This window comes from Puccinia triticina, chromosome 12A (genome assembly GCF_026914185.1).
Source record: "Puccinia triticina chromosome 12A, complete sequence".
In the NCBI taxonomy this organism is placed as follows: Eukaryota; Fungi; Basidiomycota; class Pucciniomycetes; order Pucciniales; family Pucciniaceae; genus Puccinia; species Puccinia triticina.
Window position 1 is genome coordinate 1,587,185 of NC_070569.1, and position 22,075 is coordinate 1,609,259.

Consider the following 22,075-nt stretch of genomic DNA (forward strand, 5'->3'; position numbering starts at 1 on the left):
GCCGCTAAGACTGGAGCACAGTGAAATGAAGATGAATTGAAGATAGTTCATATCTATCCAAATACTAAGCTTAAAGAATGTGGGTGTTGAGATGTGGGTGTTGAGATGTGGGTGTTGAGTAGGATGAATCATTATTCCCTGATAAAGCTTAAGAGATCAAGGAAGAGCGTTGAGAATGCCCTATGAAATTTGGCAGAGGATACATAAAGAAATCCAGACATTTGAGAGTTAAGAGCGCTAGATTGGAAGACCTGCACCGTGTCTGCATGCATAGGTGGTGGTTTTGTGCCTGGAGTACTTCAAGTTCCGTACATCTGGATCAAGATTCAAGAGAGGTTGGTTTTGAGGAATCGTGTCATTTGAAAAACAAAAGGAGATTTGGGGACTTACAGTCGTCTCTCATGTCACAGACAGGCAAGTTGATAACACAATCTTCGCTCATGATGTCGTTTGGAGAAACCCTGTGTGACAAGAAATCATTTAGCCACCAAGAAGTTTCCTTGCGTTGAAAGGTGGAGAGACTCACTTGGTGATGTCAGCAAAAACATCGTGCTCAAAGTTACCGTACTTCTTTTGGCACTCCCAAGAGTTCTTGACAATGTATTCAACGCTGAAGCCATACTTGTTGGTAACAGAAGATGCGCCATAAACAGTGTTGATTGTCTTCTTTTTGTGAGCTCGGACAACATTGAAAAGCCTGTGAAAATGTGATGGGAAAATCAGAATTGTAAGCAGCAATGCGTGGTGTTGGAAAAGTGGAGGACCCGTACAGTTTCTGATTGGGGTCACAGTATGAGAGATGGTCATCTCCTTCACGCGCCCCACCAGGTCCTTTGCCGTGGCAATCATCCTAGGTCACGTTGAAAATGTTAGAGCCTGTGCATGATAGGGTACAAGTCGCCAGTCTTGTTGGTGATTGGGGACTTACAGGTGTGATTGTGACATATGCATTCTGGTAGTGATTCAATTTGAATTTGTTTGAGTCAGTACACACACTTAAGGCAATAATTGTAGGTGTGAATTAGTTTGCTTTCACTTGCCTGTGCTCGAAGTAGCCTTGCCAACAAGCGACCTTGGACAACACGCATGATTGTTTTTTCGGTGGTCTCCATGAGGCCAACGGGTGATGCTGGGTTGAAGAAGTGGCCGCCTGCCAAAACCTTGGCTAAACCGTTTTCAGATGTTATTCCATCTGTGAAAGACTTTTCTGTAGCTTCGGTGACATGCCGGGCAAGATCTCCTTGGGCTTGTGTAATGTAGAATGAAAGCTTAGACCACTAAGATATCCACATACATGTTAGTGCGCTGACGGACGAGGAGGTCAGTTTCCATGTCTACTTACGGACACGAAGGAAGCGGTCTTGGGAGCGCCTTGGATCCAAGCAGCTATACCCGCTCCAATACCCGTCAAAAACAGAATTTCAGCTGCGACCTGGAAAGCACCGAGGACTCCACTGGCAAAAAAGGTGATGAGAAGTAGCGCAGTTGCTCCATAAGCAATTCCACGGTACATGTCGGTGAATATCCACTTCAAATCAACCTCAAATCTGGAGTCAGAAATATTTTCAATTCTGGAATTGTGCAGACGTTGCTTGCATCAGTTTCGGGGACAGGAAAGACTAATGTGGGTCAAGTCTCCTTACAGGTCTTGACACATAGATGCGGCGACGGCTAAAAGCAAACATTTGTGAGAATAATTTTAGTCAAACTGAATCGAGTGACTTGATCTACTCACCTTGTAATTGGGAGAGGGAATAGTTGATCGAGTCCGTCAAGGCGTTCATGAAGGAAGTGTATTCCTGAGTAGCGTACAGCACCTGCCATGCGGGAGCTTTGACAGGATGACATAGCTAGCACCGGACATCATCCAAGAGAAACTGGCATCAAATTCTTGGATTATGAGCCTATATAAATGTTCAGGAAGGGGTTCTTACTTGACCGGCATTGCAGTTCTCCCCGATTCCGCATATGAAATTCCTGGCACCGTTGGCAGCAGCGTATTGCTAGAGAAGGAGACGGTCAGCAAAAGGCAAATTATGGGGATGCACCATGGCTGAACTACTGACAGCCATTGTCATGTTTTGACCTCCCGGTAGGCTCTTCAATGTGTTATCAATGTCGAGGAGCTTCCATGTATCAGGTGTAATTGGAAGTTTCTGGCAGGCGCGAGGATCGCTAGGAGTTTGTGGATTGGATGCATCTAGATGAAGTAGTGAACTTGTAAGCCCGTTGAAATCAGAACAGGCTGGGAAGCGTGGACTTTGACTAACTGGTGACGCTCGCTGGCGTTGTTACGGCAGGTACGCTGGCAGGGGACGCCGGTACACCGGCGGCTGACGGATGCAAATAGGTTAGGCGGTCCGAGATCGAACGAGTGCAAAACTAGGACGGTGGCGAGGAAGCTTACTTGGGAGAGACCGTTTCTGATGGGTGAACGCTTCATGGTCTGGCACTTTGGCCTCACAACTCACTGACAGCAGCGAAAGCGAAGCACAACACACAATTGTGAGCTTCATCAATTGAAGTCCCTTGGACTGAGTCCGTCGCATGTCGGTTCGGTCAAAGGGATAGTGATGCGTGGTGACGGGGGTATCTTCGGTGGTTATAAATTATGAACTGAACGAACGTATGTTTGATAGGAATCGATGGACAGGTGTGGATGTACAAATTGGTTACGGCAGGGGAAAAAGGGCGGCAAGTGCGCTTTTCCCGGCTTTCAGTTGAGGTGCCCTCAAATTTGTTTCTAGTCTTGAAGGACTCCGGAGTCCGACGAATTCAGCGATGCCGACTGAGACACGTCTCCAGTCCTGCGTGTACAAAATACTGTGTCCTTAACTTTAGCTGGAGCTGTCCAGACGCGGACTTCGAGGCCAGAGCCAGAAAATGGCGGAGGAGCCCATGATCCGAGCTTGCAAGACAGTGTTTCACTGATGGAGAGCACCAAATTGAAACACTTGCACAGATCCATATGTGTGAGGCTATATTCGGCACTCGCCAACGCTGAGTGAAACAAGCTATGTAACGCGTCTTGAGTTAGTCGAAAAGTGCAATTTCTAACTTGACGAATCCTGGCAAAACACTGGGCGCATTGCGCCACTCAGCCAGCAGGATTCCTGTTCCCTGCATGTGACTCCGGCGCCTCTGCTTTAGAGGCGAGTGACTACACCCTCTCCGGGTGCTGGTCGCCAAAAGGCTGAATTGCTAGGCTCGTGGTAAATGTAGAAATGCTCTCATTTTATACTAGGGCACAATTTCCTGATGCGTTGAGCCTGATCCTCACACATATTATTCCCTGATCTTGCAGCGCGTCCGAGGAGAAAAGTGAAGAGGAACCAAAAACGAGACGCTGATCATGTACGCCATAGCGACCACGCTGATAGCTAATATGCAAGATCAAAACAACTAGGTAGAATTTCGTGCTCACTGTCGGGAACATAAGCTCCTCAAAAACAGATGTCCAGTCTAACATAATTTCTTTCTCACCACAACTTAACACCCTAAATATTTGTGAATTCATAGAGCTCCAATCTTCAAGCAATAACTCTTCCAATAGTTCTTTCCCTTTGTTTGATCCAAGTGATAAGCTCGTGTGCCCGTACACCCAATATCATTATAAATAACTCCTAGACACCTGGCAGTCTCTACTCAAACACCCTCACATTCTCAAGTGAATCTGTCCAGGCAGGAATATGGTTCTCATCAGTTTCAATAAAATGATTCTGCTCAGTAGTTTAACCGGTACGAATGTTCGCGGTGGGATGGGAGCGATTGTAAGTAAACCAGCGGCCTCTTCCGCAAGATGTCCAGTTTATTACATGATTGGGTACGCACTCGCTTCAGATTATGTGAAAAATCAAAACCAAATCGCTCACAAGGGCCATCTGTTATTCATTAGCGCTCGAGGGACCGGCGAGGGACCCAATGGATCTATAGGCTATGCTTCCCTCTACGAGAAGGTCTTGTCCACTGTTCCTGGAGGCAAGGATGCAACTATTAAATTACGTTTAGCGTAATTAGTGCTAACTTAGCGGTTTTTGAGGCCGCTACGCTACGCTAGATTGTAGCTTAAAATCTATTACATTTAAAGCTAACAGGTATTTGAGAAAAAAGTGCAATTTTAGCTGCAAATTACAGCTAATTTAGCTGTAATGGGTAGCTAATTAGCTGTAATTTAGCTGTAATTTAGCGTTAGCGTGATTTAGCGGCTTTGTATTACAGCTAAAACTAACAGCCAAAATCATTAGCGGCCAACTACTACGCTACAGAATTAGCGCCGCTAATGTAATTAGCGTAGTAGTTGCTTCCTTGCTGGAGGAGCAAAAGAAGAGCTGGAATACTCAACCGCGCTCGAATATTCCACCACTGTGAGCCAGGGAGCTCAGACCGAAGTCAAATTCATCATTGGAACTATCTCTAAGTGCCCGAGGACGATCTTTGTTTTGCTTGGTTACTCGAAAGGAGTCAGTGGAGCGAAATTAAACAGAATTTCTTACACGTCTCCCTCTGACATGTTTTTATCCAAACATAACTCTGCCCCCAGGCTATGGTCCAGGTACAAGCTCTGAACTACAAGGAAATTCCTCGAGGTAAAATTATAGCCGTGGTTCTATTTGGAAATCCTTACTTCAGGGCTGGTGCGCCTCAAAACAAATGCGGCGGGGTAAGTTTTGCGATAAACTTGGTCTCAATCGTGATGACAATTCTCTTGATTTCACTGATGCCACATGATCCTCTGATAATTTATGAATATTTACGTAATATCCTGTTAGGATACTGGGATGGGAAACATGTCGAAGTCTGGTGTCAAGATGCCAGATCAACTCGCCGATAGGGTGTTTGACTGCTGCGCGCCTCGCGATGAAGTGTGCCAGTCATTTTTTTTTTTTTTTTTTTTTGTACGGATTATTTCTAACGGAAGCAGACAGCCCCATCACTCTTACGTTGGCAAACACGAAGACGATGCAACTGGATTTGTGATTCAGAAGCTGAGGGCCAAGTTGTATGGTGCCACCCCTCGTCAGAAGAGAATCTCATGAGCATCATTGGTTGTCTCTCTGTCGCGTTCTTTTCTTTGCGCGTTTTTTCTTCAAAATTTGTGGATGTAAATAAATTGATACATGTCACTTGTGTGTGATTATGCCCTGACTATATACATATATGTACTCAAAATATTCTCAAGTACTACATATTGATTTCACAGGAGGCTGGAACCATATAACAAAGATGGGCTCAACAACATGCTAAGATATGCATCGGTGAAGATATGACCCCACCTGGTTGTGCCGGTCAATAAATACATTGACGAAAATTGAAGCTTTTGGCAATCATATACATATATTTAAGCATACATTGCTATTTTACTCTAGCTCAAATGACTACGCGTTCAACTTCGAAGGACGAGATAACATCCATCAATTGATCACTCGCCTTATCCCAAGATTGTTTCAAGTTTGGAAAGAAGGACTTAAGCTGGGTTCCAGGCGAATCGTTTTTGATTTGGGGCAGAAAAGGAAACAGGAAAGTAGTTAGGTCGGCTAAGGTGGATTCCATGTCTTTTGGAAGGTTTTGGACTGAGGAACGAATGTCGTCTTGATCATCAACACGCATTACTGCGGCTATGCGATCGAAAACGTATAAGATGTTGGCCAGCTTATTGAGAGGACTATAGATTGATACCGGGGTAAAGTACAATTGGTTTATTGTCCGCGAGTTGAGCTCTGTACCTGATTCCGATATGAGTTTCTTTGCGATCGCTTGGGAAGTCTTCTTGACCATGATTCTTCCTAGTTTGACGAGCGGTATGGCGGACTTGGCCACTTGGACTATCAACTTTGTTTTGGTGCTTCTCTCGTTTTTATCGTACCTAGGATCGGCTTCCATTGTAGATATGAGTGCGCGGTTGGTACGGCAAGTGAACATCTTTAGAGACTCTTCAAATGAATCCTGTGCCCGTAGCCAAGCTTCTTGGACCAAAGCCCAGTCGGATTTTTGGCACCAGTTGATCGTTATGTCGATCGTATCGTGACAAAAAGCCATACTTGTCTGGATGACTTCCCTCAACTCGGACCCCTCCTTCAAAATCCATTCATCTTCGTTGACGCTATCTGGCATGGCGCACCATTCGATGAAGTCCTTAAGATCGCGGAATAACTGGTGGTAGATTAAATATCTGACAAAATGCTGAATATTCTGTCTAAGAAGAGAGAAGCGGAAGACTTTCAACTTTTCTAAGTGATGATCATGATCTTCGTCCGGTAAAGGTGATTCTAGGGTGAGTGTGACGGTGGCAGATACAATGCCCTCTAAAGTCTGATCGACATGTGATAAGGCCTCTAGAGTTGGATTGGTGACCGGTTTGGGGTTCTTCTGGGGATCGATCAGGTCGAGTGAGCTCAGAAGCGAAGAGAGTTGGGATTTGAACAAAGGCAGTAGGTTCAAATGTAGATTCTCCAAGATTTCAGGTTTCTTGCCCATGGCCTCAATTGTTAGACTTGGATCCTTGCTACCTGGCTGCGTAACCTCGAAACTGTGCCTGTGAGTCAAACCCTCCAGCACGTCAACGATGCGGGCTGTTCAGAAGGAAAGAGTCACTAATGAGTTGTGCTCGTTTGAAGGATCCCTTAATTACAATCAAAATAGTTTGGAAAAAAGCTATCTGGACTGACAGATCCTCTCTTCCCTATCCATTTGTTCAAAGGTTTCTCTGGAACCGTCAAATCGTTCCATCATGGTTTGTGGTCTCGTCCTGCCGTATACAATTGTAGTGCGATTCATTGCGACATCCGGCTTTAGTTCTTCACTCAGAGCATCCGCATTGCTTGATGGTTGCTTCCGAGTATGTGTACTTGAGCGTGGTGAGAAAAACACACGACTACACCCGGGGAGTCCATCCACAGGGAAATCACGCGGAATCCACGAGGACTCCACGTGGTGGCCGCGCGCGAGGTCGGACCAGCGGCTGGAGGTCCACACGTTCACGTGCCCTCCACCAAGTGGATCACGGGGGCACCTCGTGATGGCCCCGAGGATTCCACGGATACTTACAGATGTGTACCCGTGGAATCCACGTGGCCACGTAGGCGGGCCTGAAAAATTTAGCGGGAATAGCCCGTTAAAGAATGTCCCAATGGGACTCGAGCCCATAACAAGGGCAGGGAGCCTTGGTAAGAGGGAGTCCCACACAACGCACACTACGGGCAAATAGGTGTCGTTGCAGCCCGCAGCGTCACCTGACGTTTCATTTGGGGTTGCGGCCGCAGTGACTGCGCCTACTTGCGCAGTCACGCGGGCTTGCAACGACAGGGTGACGCTGCATCCCGCAGCGACAGCTACATGCCTGTAGTGGCAGCCATTTCACATTCCTGTACCGCGCTTCTTCACACGCTATCAACCCGCCAAACAATGGGTTGCGATTGGGTTTGCGATTGGTTTTTTTCTTAAGTTTTTTTTTTCAAGTTTTCTTTTCCTCTCTTCAAAATCAAGTTTTGTTGGACTTTCAAAACCTCAGGACCAGCCTGAGGTGGTCTTGGCTGGAAGTAAAAAAAAAAAAATGCCGTGGAACCGACGTGAGCAACAAGCTGATGTGGTCTCCATGCGTGCCAGGAAGGCACATCGTGGAACCAACGGGGAAAAGTGTGAAGCCCATTGGTTCCACGTGGAAAAAACCTGTTTTGTGGAACCGACGAGCTTACCAAGGGGTTACCGAGCCGATCCTCGTCGGTTCCACGGATTACCCTCCTCTCGTCGGTTCCACAAACGGGCGGGGCAGGAAGTACCCCCACCGTGTAGGTAAATCTTTAGGTAGCCAGTGAGTCCCGCGAGGCTTGGTTGCTTAGCTAAAGAAAAAACCCACCCTTGCCAGCCGGTATCGGCTTGGTAGGTAGCATTTAGATAAAGACACCATCACCACCCTTGTGTCCATTCAGCCTCTCTGTAGGTAAACATAAAACACAACACTATTATCACATACAGACCTTTGCCGATCCCGGCCCGATCGGGCTTGAATGCATCCATTCAATGACCACTTGACCGTTCATCAAATAGATACAATCAGCAACCGGTAACAGATTATATTTGGAGCTGTTGTATGACCGGTAATCATAAAACTGGTCATCAAAAGACCATTCATCATTAAAAGGCCTGTGATTGATAGAACGGTCATCAAAAGACCGGTCATCAAAAGACCGATCATTGAGAGACCGTTCATCAAAAGCCCGGTGATCGGTCATTGAAAGACTGGTGATCAACAGGGGTGATTGGTAATAAATATCCCTCCATTCAATGACCGTTCTTCACTGGTCATCAAATGGGGGTTCACAATCTCAAGACACTCAAGTTCCTCTATGTATGCAGGTGGGTTGATGACCGGTCAATCAGTCTTTATCGGTCATCAGAAGGAGATCATATTTTTTTTGGATAACTGGGGGGTATGTACAGCCAGTCCAAGATTGCTTGCAGCTTTGGCTGTGAAATTCAGAAAATTACCACGCGTACACAAACGTTCTGCGCCGCTGCAAACATCCGTGCACAGGGGCCGTGCACATGTCACTGCCCCATATGTCACCAGTCCGTGTACTATGTCACTGGGGGTGTGGTGCGTATCACCAAACCAAACCCAGACGCTCTTGCAGATTGGCATCATCGGTGCTCTCGCAGATTGGCATCATTGGCCGGCACAAAACCCACCCAGGCACTCTACTCCGATTGGCATCATTGGTCAACCCATCACTCGATGAAATCAATGAGATGCATGGCACCAATGTCAGTTTGGACTCTGTTTGCCGCTGGTGTTTGCTGTACGAGACCACTTGGGCCGTGGTTGTCAGCCTTAGAGATACATCAAGTATCCAAAAGACTGCAATAACTTAGTAAACAATAATAATTAGTGAATTATTATTGCAGAATCTGATTCCTCATCATAAATTAAGGGGGGTCACCCATTCAAAGTAACCCCTTATTCCTATTCCTTCATGTACTAATTGTATAAATAAGAATTGGCCCCAGAAAGCGCCCAAAAATGGCATTACATATAAAAAATTAGTAAAATAAACAAAGCACATAAAAATAAACTGCTTTAAATTAAAGAGTAATATTACTCGTGTAAAAATACCCCATGAAAGCATTATGTAGACTTCTACTGAAGCACTTTCACATGACGATTGGTTATAAACATGTCATGTGACAGAGTCAGGGAAATTAGTCTATTATAATACAAATAAGTTGCCCACAGCCAAGCCTTGTTCACGGCTACACCTCAGGATACTCTCATAGGGAGAAAAGGACTTAGTGGTTGCGCCCACTGAAGTCCCCTCTATAAATAGAGGCCTATTTGGCTCTCAGGAAAAGATCCCCCAGACCATCCACCACCCATAAACCGTAAGTTTGCCGTGAATATATTCTCCCCTGCTACTATTGTAGCCCCTTTTCCTTTTAAACCATCCCATTTATGATTTTTAGGCACTTGGTTGAATTTTCACAGCAGTATATGAGAATTTAAAAGAAACATTGAGGTCTATTTATGACACATTCTTGCCTTTTGTCTTTGAATCCTTCTTTTTTTGATTTTGGATACCTTCCTCCATTTCCTGAGCAACCCGGGTTGGATCAGGTTGTTTCTTGAGTAAAAAGCGACAGTCATTCCCCTACTGATGGAGGTTGCGCTGAGACGGTGTCTCTTTTCCGATACATAATTGCATCCAAAGGAGAAAGCCCACTCAACATTGACCGACATAGCTAGATTTAACAACAATCAGAAATGAAAACAAAAAAATGATGAATAATGATCACATACCTGGGCAACTCAGGACATCAAGAGCCATTTGCGCTAGCCCTCCATGGCTATTTCCACCACGTTTTTGTTGGATCCAATATTTCAGTGCATTTATAGGGGAGCCATTGTCTAGAATCAGGCCAGAAGAAAGCCAATTATCGATTGGATCATTTGAGGATGGGCTTGATTGGGCAGCCAATGCAAGCTGCGCAAGATTTCCGCTCTTTGGCTGAAATAACCAGTTGTCAGTGAAGCAAGAATCAAATGATTCAAAATACAAGCTCACTTTTGTTGATTTGATTGGTTGACTTGAGGTTGGAGATTCAAGTGGAGCCTTGTAAAACGAATTGAAAATGTCACGTGTGAGCCAAACAGCTTCTTTGATCCACTCTTTCTCCCAGCCAGCGATCTGGAAGTACTTTTCCTTGAAAGATGGGTGGAGGACTATTCAAAAGGTATGCAAATAAATTTAGTCAGCATAATCAGAATGAAATGAAAGAGCACCAAGGCTGAGAAAGGCACCCATTGCAATCCAATACAAAGGCGAGCAGTCGGTGAGTGTATAGTATTTGTTTGTAAGCCAAAGGCCAATTTGGCATGCATTTCGAAGCGCTGGTGGATATTTTTTGCCGTCTCCTTTGATCACATTTGAAAGGTTTTCGGTGATCTCATTGATAAAAACAATGATGTGAGTTAGTCAAGCCAATCCAGAGGAAGATATTTGGAGTGTTTTTTTGTAAAAAATCTGGAGTATTGCAACCAAGTCACGTGCCAAAACCATATAACCCTGGTCAATGTGATATCTCTGATCCAACCCAAATTTCCGGTCCTTTTGCCAAATCATACTGCCACACAAAATATTATCAGCACAAAATTGTTGGTTCAATGAACAAAATATTGGAAAAGTTACCCACATCGCTTTCTCACATCAAATTATTCCTTCAATCTGGGCAAAGGTGGAGTTCCATTGTGTTTGTACGTCTCTCTCAATGTTGTGAGGTTTATCACAATTTGTTTCGGCGCATAATTCAATGAAATCCGCCTTTGAATAGGGTGATTTACAAAGATTGCGAGCTATAGCTCGGAACTGAGAGGAGAAAAAATCAGAATATTGATTGATTTATGAGAAAAATAAACTACCTTTTGTAAACTTCTTTTGCACGAGACCAAAGTATAAGTGTCATTCTCTTCATCCTCGTCACTCCAATCCTCGATGTCATCGCTAGTTAATTTGGGCTCCAAACTTTCATCTTCATCAGATAGGTATAAATTGTTGCTGGCAGAGTTGGCAGGGGCTTCTGTGCTTGGATCTTTATTGTCATTGATAGAAATGTCTTAGTTGTATCTGGTTTGCCAAATCAAAGACATGTTACATACAGGTTTATTTATAATAAACATTCTCACGACTTGCCTACAAATCTGCTTATCAGCTTCCTGATCTTCCTCATCTTCTCCCGATTCCGAATCGGATGCTAGTTTCTGGTTCCTTTCCTTTCCATGTTTGTTGAAGGGTCGCAAAATGGACTGGACAATCAAATTCAGTATATGCGCAAAACACCTGATCCACTGTGAATCGCCTTTAAATCGAGGCCATTTCAACTTCTTCATTTTGGCAACCATTGACAAGTTGTTTGAGGCATTGTCTGTGAAAATGCCGCAAATCTGATTAAGAAAAGAATATTTCAGCTGGTAAAAATGAGTAGCGAGATCAACAGCGGAATAATCATATGTGTCCTACTTTATTTTGAATATCAAACTTTTCCACAACCAGACGCATCGTTTCAGCAAGATAATCGCCAGTGTGACTCTTTGCTAGCCAAACAAAATCAAGGGGCATCGCCTCCAGGTTATATTTCACGCCATCCTTCTCAACTAATTGGTAAATAACTATCCCAAGGATATCATGACCATTGGGTGACTGCCAGGCATTGGCCCCAAGGTACATGGTACCTACATGTTTCTGAACATCCATGAACAATAAATATCGTTGATTGCCAGTATCAGAGCAACACATATTGGAAATAAAGTCAATAAAAATTGCCCACCTTTAAAACCTCTCGGTAACTGTCTTGAACAGCAGTATAGATCATATGAATTGATGTTGAAACAACTTTTGCAGAAGGCATGTGTTTCACAATCATGGGATGGAGAATGGTCTTGTGTGACTTGTCTACCAAAGCAGAAAAAGGACGTGCTGCCTCAGCACACCAGAGAGCGCATAGTTGGTGTACCTGAACAATAGATAGAAGGTTAAACAGATGTTCTGCAGTCTAACTCAGAGAAATAAAGATACTTTTGCTCACCTCTCGCAGGTAAATATCACCGGTGCCACTAACCCCAACACTGGCCAGAGTGTATTGGCTGGTTGATTCACGGTTTTTTTTTGAAACATGTTGCAGCATGTTTCAGCAAGTTACTGCAAGAAGAATCATACGTTGGCCTGTGTATCTTTGTGCTACACCTGATTTAAGAATCAATATCAGTAACAAAAAACACAGTAAAAAATCAGGAACAGAACTCTTGTCTAACATCTTGCATGCATACACAATCATACAACCTCCTTTTTTGTCAAGTTGCATCAAGAGTTCGGGCTTTTTGTAGCTTGAATAGGCTGTGCTGACCTCCTTGGCGGCAATTTTCTGAGCTCGGACTTTTGATCAAAGTTGTCAGATACAGGAGCAAGGGAGATAAAACAGTGATTGGCTGTATTGATTGGCTCCTAGCATCTGACTGTCCCGGCGGAGGCAAAGAGGACTGTATCCTCAAGCTGTGGCGTGGTCTCTTTTGCATTTGTCTCATTGGAGTTCTTGGTGATGTCGACCTTGAGGTTGGAGGTTCTCAACTTCTCTGTGTAAATGTGTCCACTACCCAGCTGGAGGACGTGGCGGGGCCCTCCAGGGGGCATGCAATCGCGGTGCAAAAGGACTTCCGCGACCTTGTCTCCAGACCTTTGCAGCGGGTACCTGAACGGGTACCCGCCATCCAAAATTTACATACCCGGACCCGCACACGGCACCCGTGGGCGGGTACCCACGGGCGATCTCAATCCAGAAACCAGCTTATCAAATGCGGGGTCAATCGTTGGCTCTAACTCCTGAAGAGTGCACCTTTGTTTCAACAATGATCACCAATGAACCAACTGCCTATCTTGCAGAAATACAGCAGGCGCTCCTTGAACGCTTCAGCACGACCATTTCCGTGCAAACCATCTCGAACGAGCTGCACCAACGACTTTGTCTAAGCCAAAAAACCATGCGCACCGTCCATCCCAATCAGAACATGAGAAACCGAGCAGATTACATCATCAAGATGGCCATCTACAACCCGGAATGTCTTGTCTTCACAGGTGAGTTCTTCTTCCTTTATTACTTTGTCATCCTCTGCCTTGTGGCTCACAAGGGAGATGATAAATACAGATGAGAGTGGGGTTTGCCTTGATGGTGTTCTTCGGACTCAAGGGTGGGCCCCAGTAGGAGAGAGGACATCTAGGGCCCCGCTGGCACGCGCAACCCACCAATTCAACTTGATCCCTGCGGTTGCTCTCAGCAGTTTTGTTGCGGTGATGTTCCAGACGGAAAATGTCAAGCAAGTTGACTTTGAACATTATTTGGAGCATGTGTTGGTAAGTTTCTCTCAAGTTCATCTTGCTTGTTGCTTACACTGACTTGTCTCTGTCCACAGATGCCCAACATGAACCCTTTCCCAGGACCCCAAAGCGTCTTGGTGATGAATAACGCCTGAATCCACCACAATGGCCACATTGAAGAGATTGTTGAGGATCACGGCTGCCTCTTAATCTATTTGCCTCCTTATTCCCCCGACTTCAACCCAATTGAAAAGGCTTTCAGTGTTCTGAAGGCCTCTCTGCGTAAATATGCTGAATTGGATGGTGGTCCGAGTGATGGAGACGAAATCGAAGCATTCACCAGGTTGATCTTTACTCCTCAACTTATGCAAAGCCTCTTCCAAGGCTCAGGATACATTGATTAAAAAGGAATTATCATTTTTTCATCTTCATTCCATGTCACAACCACCTTGCAAACTTCATTCCGTGTCACAACCACCTCGCAAAAACTAGAATGTTTTTCTCTTTGTTCTTTCTTTTTGTTCACAATTGTTTTTCTTGTTGTCCTTTCTATTTTTGTTGCAAACAATTGAGACAAAGAAATAGTTTTTATTGCAATCCAATCATTTGAGCCAAAGAAGACACTGCAATCAATTGATGAGTGCCAAATTTACTTGGGAAAAAAGCTTGTTGCAATAAAGAGAGACAAGTACATTTGATAGAGACCAGAAGCTTGTTGCAATAAAGAGATACAACTATATTTGATAGAGACCAGTACATTTAAATAGAGCTTTTGAATAGAGACGAGAAACAAGGACAAGAGACGAGTAAATTTGAGAGTACATTTGAATAGAGACAAGAAATGAGGATGAGAGACAAGTACATTTGAGAGTATATTTGAATAGAAACAAGAGACAAGGACAAGAGACGAGTGCATTTGAATAGAGACAAGTACATCTTACTTCTGAGATTCTAATCTACTTTGTTGCATTCTTAATTGATTGCCGCAATGCTTTGCAGCCTTGATGAGTGCTTGGGAAGGGCCATCTGGGAAAACTGCCGCGATGAGTTCGTGGACCTCGTAGCATCTGAACATCAACCAGTGTGTGATGCCCAGTTGGTTCAGGCCCTTGATGATTGGGCCGGAGTTGGGATCTACATGCACATAGCGGAGGAAGTCTTCAAGTGTGCTAGTATCGTCAGAAGGCGTGGTCAGCAATGGAACAGAAGTCCCCTGTTGTTCTGGGGTTCTGGGTTGATTAGCATTCTGCGGCACGTTCATCAGGTTTGGTGGGGAGAAGGCCATTGGGTTAGCGTTTGCTGTAGGGTTCAACGGGTGTGGGGCGTTCATTGGTTGTGGAATGTTCATCGGATTAGTGTTCATAGTAGGCGGGTGCGGGGCGTTCATTGGTTGCGGCATGTTCATTGGATTAGCGTTCATAGTAGGGTTCAACGGGTGCGGGGCGTTCATCAGGCTGGGTGGGGAGAAGGCCATAGAACTGAACATCATGTGGTTGGTATTCATCATCATCTGATGATGATACATACCCAACATGGCAAGCGCAAACAGATCAGCATTGCGCATAGATGGCCAAGCAGTCGGAGTTGAATCAAAAATTCTTGCACCTGGTGCAACCGGAACCGCAGGAGGTTTCTCAACCACTGGAGCTGCTGGAGGTTGTGCAGGGTTGACTGCAGAAGCTAAAGGATGTGGTGCCGCGCTGGCTGCCGGAGCTGCAGGAGGTTGCTGGACAGAAGGGTCCTTTCTCTTGAAGCGGAAAAGATCAGATTTTGGTGGGACCGAGAGCGTCACTTCGCTTGGGTTTTGTCGCTGGGGTTAAATTTAGAGTAAGAATTTATTAGCAAATGATAGATCAGGCAAAAGAGGAAAGAGGTAGGCTCACAATTGCTCTAGCCCATGTAGTTGCTCGGGGCATCGTCAAGGGGAAGAACTCGTTTGGATCCTCAGGATTGACAAATACATGTGTTTCGTGACTTCCAGTATATTGCGAGTCGGGTTCGTGTAGGATGTGGAGCTGTGTGACCAAATCACTGAGAGAAGCGGCCTCTTGCGCACCTTGAGAAGGCCCCTCAATTGGAGCAGGGGTGTTCACCAAACTAGTGCCACAGGTACTGGCTTGAGTTTGCTTGAGGTGCTTGTAAACAGTTTCTCTCTGGAATGTAAACAAAAGCGTGTCATTATCAACCCACCACCAAGTATTTAATCAAATAAAATTTACCTGAGCAGAATCCTTTGGATTCTTTTGCACCAAGCGACACACAATCTTGCGACTATCTGGGGTAATTTGGGCAATGTGAACAAAGTCCTCAAATATTGCCGCAGATTCCAAACATTGCTTGTGAGTGGCCGCAAATAATCCTCCATGTGGAATGATGATGTTCCAGATTATTTCCCCAGCGCTCTCTTTTTCCTGGACAAAGATTGCAATTGCCTCGTCTTCGTCAGTTTTAATCGCCTGGATCACAGCATTCTTGAACTGTATCAAGTCAGTATTAGCAGTCAGCCACTCGATCACAATCTTGTCTTCTTTGGACAAGACTTTGTTGCTTTGAGGGGAAGTGGAAGCAGATACTCGTCGTTTGCGGGTTTTGTGACTAGGGGGGTTTGGCGTGATTGGTACAAAGAGGATGAATTCAACATGTACTGGAAAGCTGATGCGGCCTTCGGTCAGATTTTGGTTTGGTTGGGTAAGCACTGGGGAAGGTTCTTGGGAGTAAAACTCATAGCCCGGTCCATGCGGTTCCGGTTGCGAGGCTAAAAGCAAAGGATCAATTGTGGCGCCAGCGGCTTGCTGACTCCTGATAAAGGCGGCACAGCGGCGATTTTGTGTTTCGACAAGATGGGCAGTGCCATCAAAGAGTCCTGGGACATGTTGTTTGGAAGGGGGGGTGATTGGATGGTGGAACCATTTGGAATAGTCGGATGGAGATATTGAGCCGTCCTCCGGATTGGAACCCATGTTTCACATAGATCAAAGTTAGGAATGGAGAGTTAGTTTGTTAGCTTGATTTCCCTCATTTTTGGGAAGGAATAAAGAGAGGAACTTACAATGGAGGATTCAAATGTGGATGGCCAATTATGCCAATCTGCAAGAGCGCTGATGATGCCAATCTGCAAGAGCGTCTGGGTTTGGTTTGGTGATACGCACCACAACCCCAGTGACGTAGTACACGGACTGGTGACATGTGCACGGCCCCTGTGCACGGATGTTTGCAGCAGCGCAGAAAGTTTGTGTGCATGCGGTAATTTTCTGAATTTCACAGCCAAAGTTGCAAGCAATCTTGGACTGGCTGTATGTACATGTACATGTATGGGGTATGTACATGTACTGGCAAGTCTGGAGGGGGCAGAGGGGGGCAGTCGGTAGGCTCGTCAAAATTTTCCTTACAGAGGCTCTGTAGGGCTTGGTAAATCTAGCGAGTCTTAAAGATTTACCAAACAAACATTTAGCTCAAGAGCCCTAAAGAGGGCACGGGGGTGGAAGATCCCTTACATGCTCTGTAAATCTGCCTTACCAAGCGGGTTTACAGAGACAAGGGTGGATGCTCTAAGTATTTGGTGCGCGGGGGTCACGTGATCCCGTAACCCTTTGTGTGGAGCCCTGTTGTTGAGGGGGGCTTCACACTCCACTCAGTCAAAAGGTATTTGGGATTAAACTGTTTTTGATAGAACATAATCAAATACTATAGAATTATATTTGGTAGTACATAGTATAGAATCAGGGACAAGAAAATAGTTAGGGTTTAGTTTATACAGGTGCACACATGTACCCCTGTATAGTCACATGACATCATCAGTCACATGTTTATCACATGGCTCACTAGCAAAAATCCCTCTATAGAAGTTTCCATGCAGCAAAAATCCCTCAAAGAAGAAGTTACACCAGCATAAATCCCTCAATTGACTTCCCCACCAGCAAAACTCCCTCACATTTTAATATTAAGGAGCATGTTTTCCCTCCTCAGTTTCAGCATGCCACTCAGGCAATCCCACTTTCTTAAATCCACAGAATTCTAGATCTGTAGATCTAAGTTTTGGGGTGTTTTTTTCTCACAAAAAGGGGCAAAACTTGCCCCTTAATCTCACTTGGCACGTTGAATATCCCCGAAGACCCGAAGGCCCTATGGATGACCCTCCAGCTGTGCCGGAGCAACGAGCAAAAGTGGGCCGGTTGGTAAGCTGTCCAGGGAGGGCCTAACCAAGCAGCTAGGGGGCGGATGAAACGGAATCCCCTGCGGATCAATGGTCCCACTTCCCTCCCCTTATATACCCACCACACCTCTCGCCACACCACGCCTTGCCAACCCGTAACTGCCACGGGGACGCTACTGATACCACGCCCGCCCATTGCCCTGGCAAAACACCACCCAAGACCGCCCCACGCCACGCCTTGCTCGGTGCCCGGCGCGAGGGCCAAGCCCTACCTCCGCCCGGGCTCGTCCACTCCCTTCGCCGGACACACCTCGCGCAAGTTCTTCCGGCACGAGCTTGCCCAGTTTCCGGCAGGGGGGTATGAGCAGATCGACTGGTCTGCGGGAGGAGGGGCAGTCTCCCTGCAGAAATCAGCAGGCGCGTATGGCGGGGGGACGGTGTATGGCTCGGCGTATGGCGGGAGCGCGACGCTGGACTGCCAGCCGCTGGTCTATCCGCCCAGCCACTCGTCCTTCAACCCCTACCACAGCTTCGCCAGTCTGGTGGAACCGACCCCTGCGTACCCGCTGCTGGCCGAGCAGCAGCCCGCCCTGGGCGAGTTCCGGAGCTTCTCGATGCCGCCGGCCGAGCAGCAAGCCTACCAGCATGCGACCAACTTCGCGCCCTCCGCCGCGGGTGCCAGCCGAGCGGCCAGCCAGCAGCAGTACACCGAGACGGACGGCTATGGCCAGCCGGCCTGGCAGACCGGCCTCCACGCGTCCGCTTCCGAGCCCAGCGTGCTCTTCCCCGCTTCTTCCGACGCCGACGGCGCGGGCCCGCTCGGCTGGCCCAGCAGCACCAGATGGCAGCCCAGTTAGCAAACAAAGCGCTACTGCTTGCCCCCCGCCGAGCTCGCCCGGGAGCCCTCCGGCGTCCGTCGCCGCAAGACCATGTGCAGGGTTGGCCAGGCCCGCCGCGCCGCCAAGCCCCAAGCAATCGTCTCAAATAATAACACAGAAATACTCTCAGGCTGTATGGTCTTGCAAGACTTACTATTTTCCAAGTGATAAAGATACTTTGATATGGTCTCTGACATTTTGTGTTGATCTGTCTCTGAAGTTTTGTGTGGATTTCTGTAATCCAAAACATGAATTCAATTGAGATGAGAAGTGTGGTTTAAATTATCTTAAAAGAATCATACTTTGCAATTAATGAAAGTTCAGAAATCCAGTATTGTTGGCTGAGGCAACACTCTTGACATAATAATTGAAAGTGTGATTTTGGAGGCTGCAATTTTTTGGGATGAATCCTTGACTTGAAGGCATGTAATTTTCTCAGGGTACCAGCCTTTTGTTGAGGAAACTGTTTGGGGTAGGTTTTCATGTGAATTTGTTTCCCCTGCAGCGGCGTAGCCGCCTTGGCCTCTAGTTGTAAATAGAACACACATCTCACTTTAAAGTTTCATGTACATACATCACCTGTGATCTCAACTAGTATTCTCACAATTAGTGTGATCTTAACAAAGTATATATCCTCCAAATTAAGAAGGAGCATCAAAATCTTGTAAATACCTAAACATCCTGGAACTTCACTGATTCCTTGGAACCATCCGCTGTAGAAATTATATAAGTTTTTTGTGATACACATTTCACTGATCTAGGTCTGATAGAGACTAATACACAAAGTGTTCTCTGTCAAGGTTTTGCCACAACAATATTTTTTTTTTCTTCAGAATTCAACAGAGGGGCAGGTCCTTCAAACCACCCTTAACATAAGTATTACTTAACTTAATATCTTACTTGTTATTTCCACCTCAAAGAACTGCCACCTGTCCCAAAAAGGAGTTCTCACATCGCGCGCTGAGGTTATTTAACCTCTGAAATTAGGAAAATTTCCTCTTGGCCACAGAGGTTTTATAACCTTTGTGACCAGGATAGTCTCCTCCTGGTCTCCAAGGTTTTTTGACCTCTGCAGCTTGGAGAATTTTTTCCTTCTGGAAGCCAAGATGCATTCCCAGCGAACAGAAGGAATCCCTCCTGGTTGATGAGGTTGTGCGTCCTTGGCAACCAGGTGGTTTTTTCTGGCTGCCAACACTGTAAAACCTTGGCAACCTGAAGGGATCAGGCCTTCTGGTTGAAGAGGTGGGCTTTTTGGAGCCGAGTTGCAGTGATATATTCTGGAAGAGTTGAGAGCGGGACATTGAGGGAGGGGTAGGGGCGATGGCCTGTAGAACAAGGCTTTCGACGAGGGAAGGTAGACCTGCTCCCACCTTCTTAAGATCTGAAAAAATATCAAAGGTTTTGTTGAAAAGACCCTGGAGTTGTGACGGTTCAGTCGCTGGGCCGGTAATCCGTAGTTCCAAAAGTTTATCAACCAGTTTGATCTGTCAAAAACGAACCGTTCCTTGGAAGTTCGCCTGAACTGCCTCATACGCGTCTGTCCCTGAAGTACACCGATCGACCAGAGACAATAGCTCATTGTGGACCGTAATTTGGATGAAATACAGAAGGCTGTTGTTCTCTTGTACCGATAATTTCTTGTAGTTTTCTTGATTGTCGAAGAAGCTAGAATGCCCGAGTGTAAGTAGGATAACCCTGGTGAGTCGCCGCTTCCATTTGGTGAAGTTGCTGCCGTCGGCGGCCAACGGTTCGACATCTTGTTTATAGATGCTTGGCTGTTGAAGGAATTTGTTCTTGGGGGGGACGTCGGTTGTGCTGGCTTGTGACATGTAGAAAATGGGAGATTCTGGTATCGAAATGTTCTCGGGGGAAGTCGGTGACGTGTCAGAAGAAGTTTGGGGTGTGAATCGTTCTCGAGGTATGTTGATAAGTGGGCGGTATTCGGGTGTTGGGATTACAATCGCGATGGGTAAGCCGAAAGGTTGTACAACAATTCGTTTGCCTGATGAAATTGGGGCCGATGGTGATTCGTCGATGTGCCGGGTGATAACTTTAGAAAAGATATAAGATACTTCCGAGATGAATGGTGAAGGGGGTTGATCTTCTTCCAAAGGGTCTGGTTTTTCTTCAACGGGAGACGGTGGTAAAGGGGGAAGTGCGAGTAAAGCCTTGTACGCTTTTGTTTGTTTCGGCCGTTTCGCTCGAGTTGGCGGCGGCAGTGGTCCAGAGATCTGAGGTTTTTCACGTCGAGTACTGACCATGCACCTATTAGAGCCTGGAGAGATTCCTGGTCGTATTGGCTATCGAGATGTTGAGCAATTGAGTCTTAATCTGTTGTGTCGAGAGAAAAACCCATGAGTCTACATTGCTCCTCCCCGACCGCCTCTTCAGCACTCCATACTCCAAAAGTGGAGTTTGTACACCCCAACTCTCAACAATTGGCACCAAAGGGAAGGGGGAATTCAAAGAGGGAAGACACCGGAAAGGGGGGCAGGAAAAAACTCCCACCGAAATTAAAGGGTGAAAGCCCTTAATTACACCAAAATCTGGTGATTACCTGCATGTCCCTCCTTCACAGAGGTTGCGCTTTGTGCCAGCCCAGGGCTCCTGAAGCAAGGGACATGTGATAAGTCAGTGCACAAACACTTCACGCCTGTGGTAAAGGCCTGGATGTTCTTGTCCTTCTGGTCCCAATCACTTCCTCCCTTTTCCCATCTCAAAGTTTCTTGTTTCTGAGTCTTTGGCTAGTATGGAAATTCCCCATGGGGGTTCAGTAATGAAGACACAGGATTTGCTATCCTCCATCCACCTCCACTGCTGGGCAGACCTGCCCTCCGGTGAACTTTTGTCCGCCATTTCCAGATTAAACTGAAGCTGAGATCCTCTGCACTTCAGCCCGCTGTCTCACACTGAGCATGTGCTTTGCAATGCTGCTTTGATTCCGAAAAAATGGCCACAAGCCGTGATTTTGCCAGAGCTCTCATGCAGAAGAATACCCCTCACTCATAAGCCTCGTCAAATCCAACCCAATGGCCGCCGTTATGGAAGGAAGAGTGCCAGACATGTGTGACGAGTCGGCAGGTCTTGTCAGTTGCCTAATTTTTGCAATACTGAGTCTGAGGTACAAAGAAACTCAGTACAGGTTTCAACTCACTGAGTTGAGACCTGTGCAAATTCCCTTTCATGTTCACATACCCCTTTCATGTGTAAATACCCCCTTTCATGTGCACATGCCTCTTTCATGTGTAAATACCCCTTTCATCATGTGTACATGATCCTTTCATGTTTACATGCCCCTTTAATTATGGTTGTCAAAGTTGGAATTCATGCATGCATAAATGCGTAAATCATAAATTCATAAAAATTCTTTGGCTGGGAAAGCCAAAGATTACTTAAGCAGATTGGTGAGATCCCCTGCAAACAAAGTTTTATGAATTTATGATTTATGCATTTACACATGCATGAAATTCAACTTTGACAACCATAAATGTGTAAATATCCCTTTCATCAGTTGTGCATAACCAGGCATAAACCTTTCATGTCTACATACCCCTTTGATGTGTAAATATCCCTTTAATGTGCAAATACTCCTTACATGTGCTAATACCCCTTTCATCTTGTGTAAATATCCCTTTGATGTGGAAAAAGACCTTTTCACATGCCACTTTCATACATACATATCATGTATA

General features: G+C 45.9%; 4 protein-coding genes across 4 annotated transcripts; 1 reads left to right on the forward strand and 3 right to left on the reverse strand.

Annotated features, from left to right (window-relative positions):
* Positions 1-237: 237 nt before the first annotated feature.
* PtA15_12A162 (uncharacterized protein) lies at positions 238-2,549 on the reverse strand (the record flags this gene model as incomplete). Its single annotated transcript, XM_053161744.1, has 13 exons — positions 238-314; positions 391-461; positions 527-697; positions 771-850; positions 929-952; positions 1,041-1,277; positions 1,343-1,571; positions 1,644-1,671; positions 1,736-1,850; positions 1,935-2,003; positions 2,067-2,200; positions 2,271-2,333; positions 2,408-2,549. 13 exons carry the CDS (start codon positions 2,547-2,549, stop codon positions 238-240), a joined length of 1,440 nt encoding a protein of 479 aa, XP_053025731.1.
* Positions 2,550-3,713: 1,164 nt separating this feature from the next.
* PtA15_12A163 (uncharacterized protein) lies at positions 3,714-5,036 on the forward strand (the record flags this gene model as incomplete). The annotated part of the gene is made up of 3 exons (XM_053161745.1): positions 3,714-3,956; positions 4,541-4,660; positions 4,770-5,036. The coding sequence occupies 3 exons, from the start codon at positions 3,714-3,716 to the stop codon at positions 5,034-5,036; spliced, it is 630 nt and encodes a 209-aa protein (XP_053025732.1).
* Positions 5,037-5,367: 331 nt separating this feature from the next.
* Positions 5,368-6,774, reverse strand: PtA15_12A164 (uncharacterized protein; the record flags this gene model as incomplete). The annotated part of the gene is made up of 2 exons (XM_053161746.1): positions 5,368-6,569; positions 6,666-6,774. 2 exons carry the CDS (start codon positions 6,772-6,774, stop codon positions 5,368-5,370), a joined length of 1,311 nt encoding a protein of 436 aa, XP_053025733.1.
* Positions 6,775-14,292: 7,518 nt separating this feature from the next.
* PtA15_12A165 (uncharacterized protein) lies at positions 14,293-14,829 on the reverse strand (the record flags this gene model as incomplete). The annotated part of the gene is made up of 1 exon (XM_053161747.1): positions 14,293-14,829. The coding sequence occupies one exon, from the start codon at positions 14,827-14,829 to the stop codon at positions 14,293-14,295; it is 537 nt and encodes a 178-aa protein (XP_053025734.1).
* Between the last annotated feature and the right edge of the window lie 7,246 nt (positions 14,830-22,075).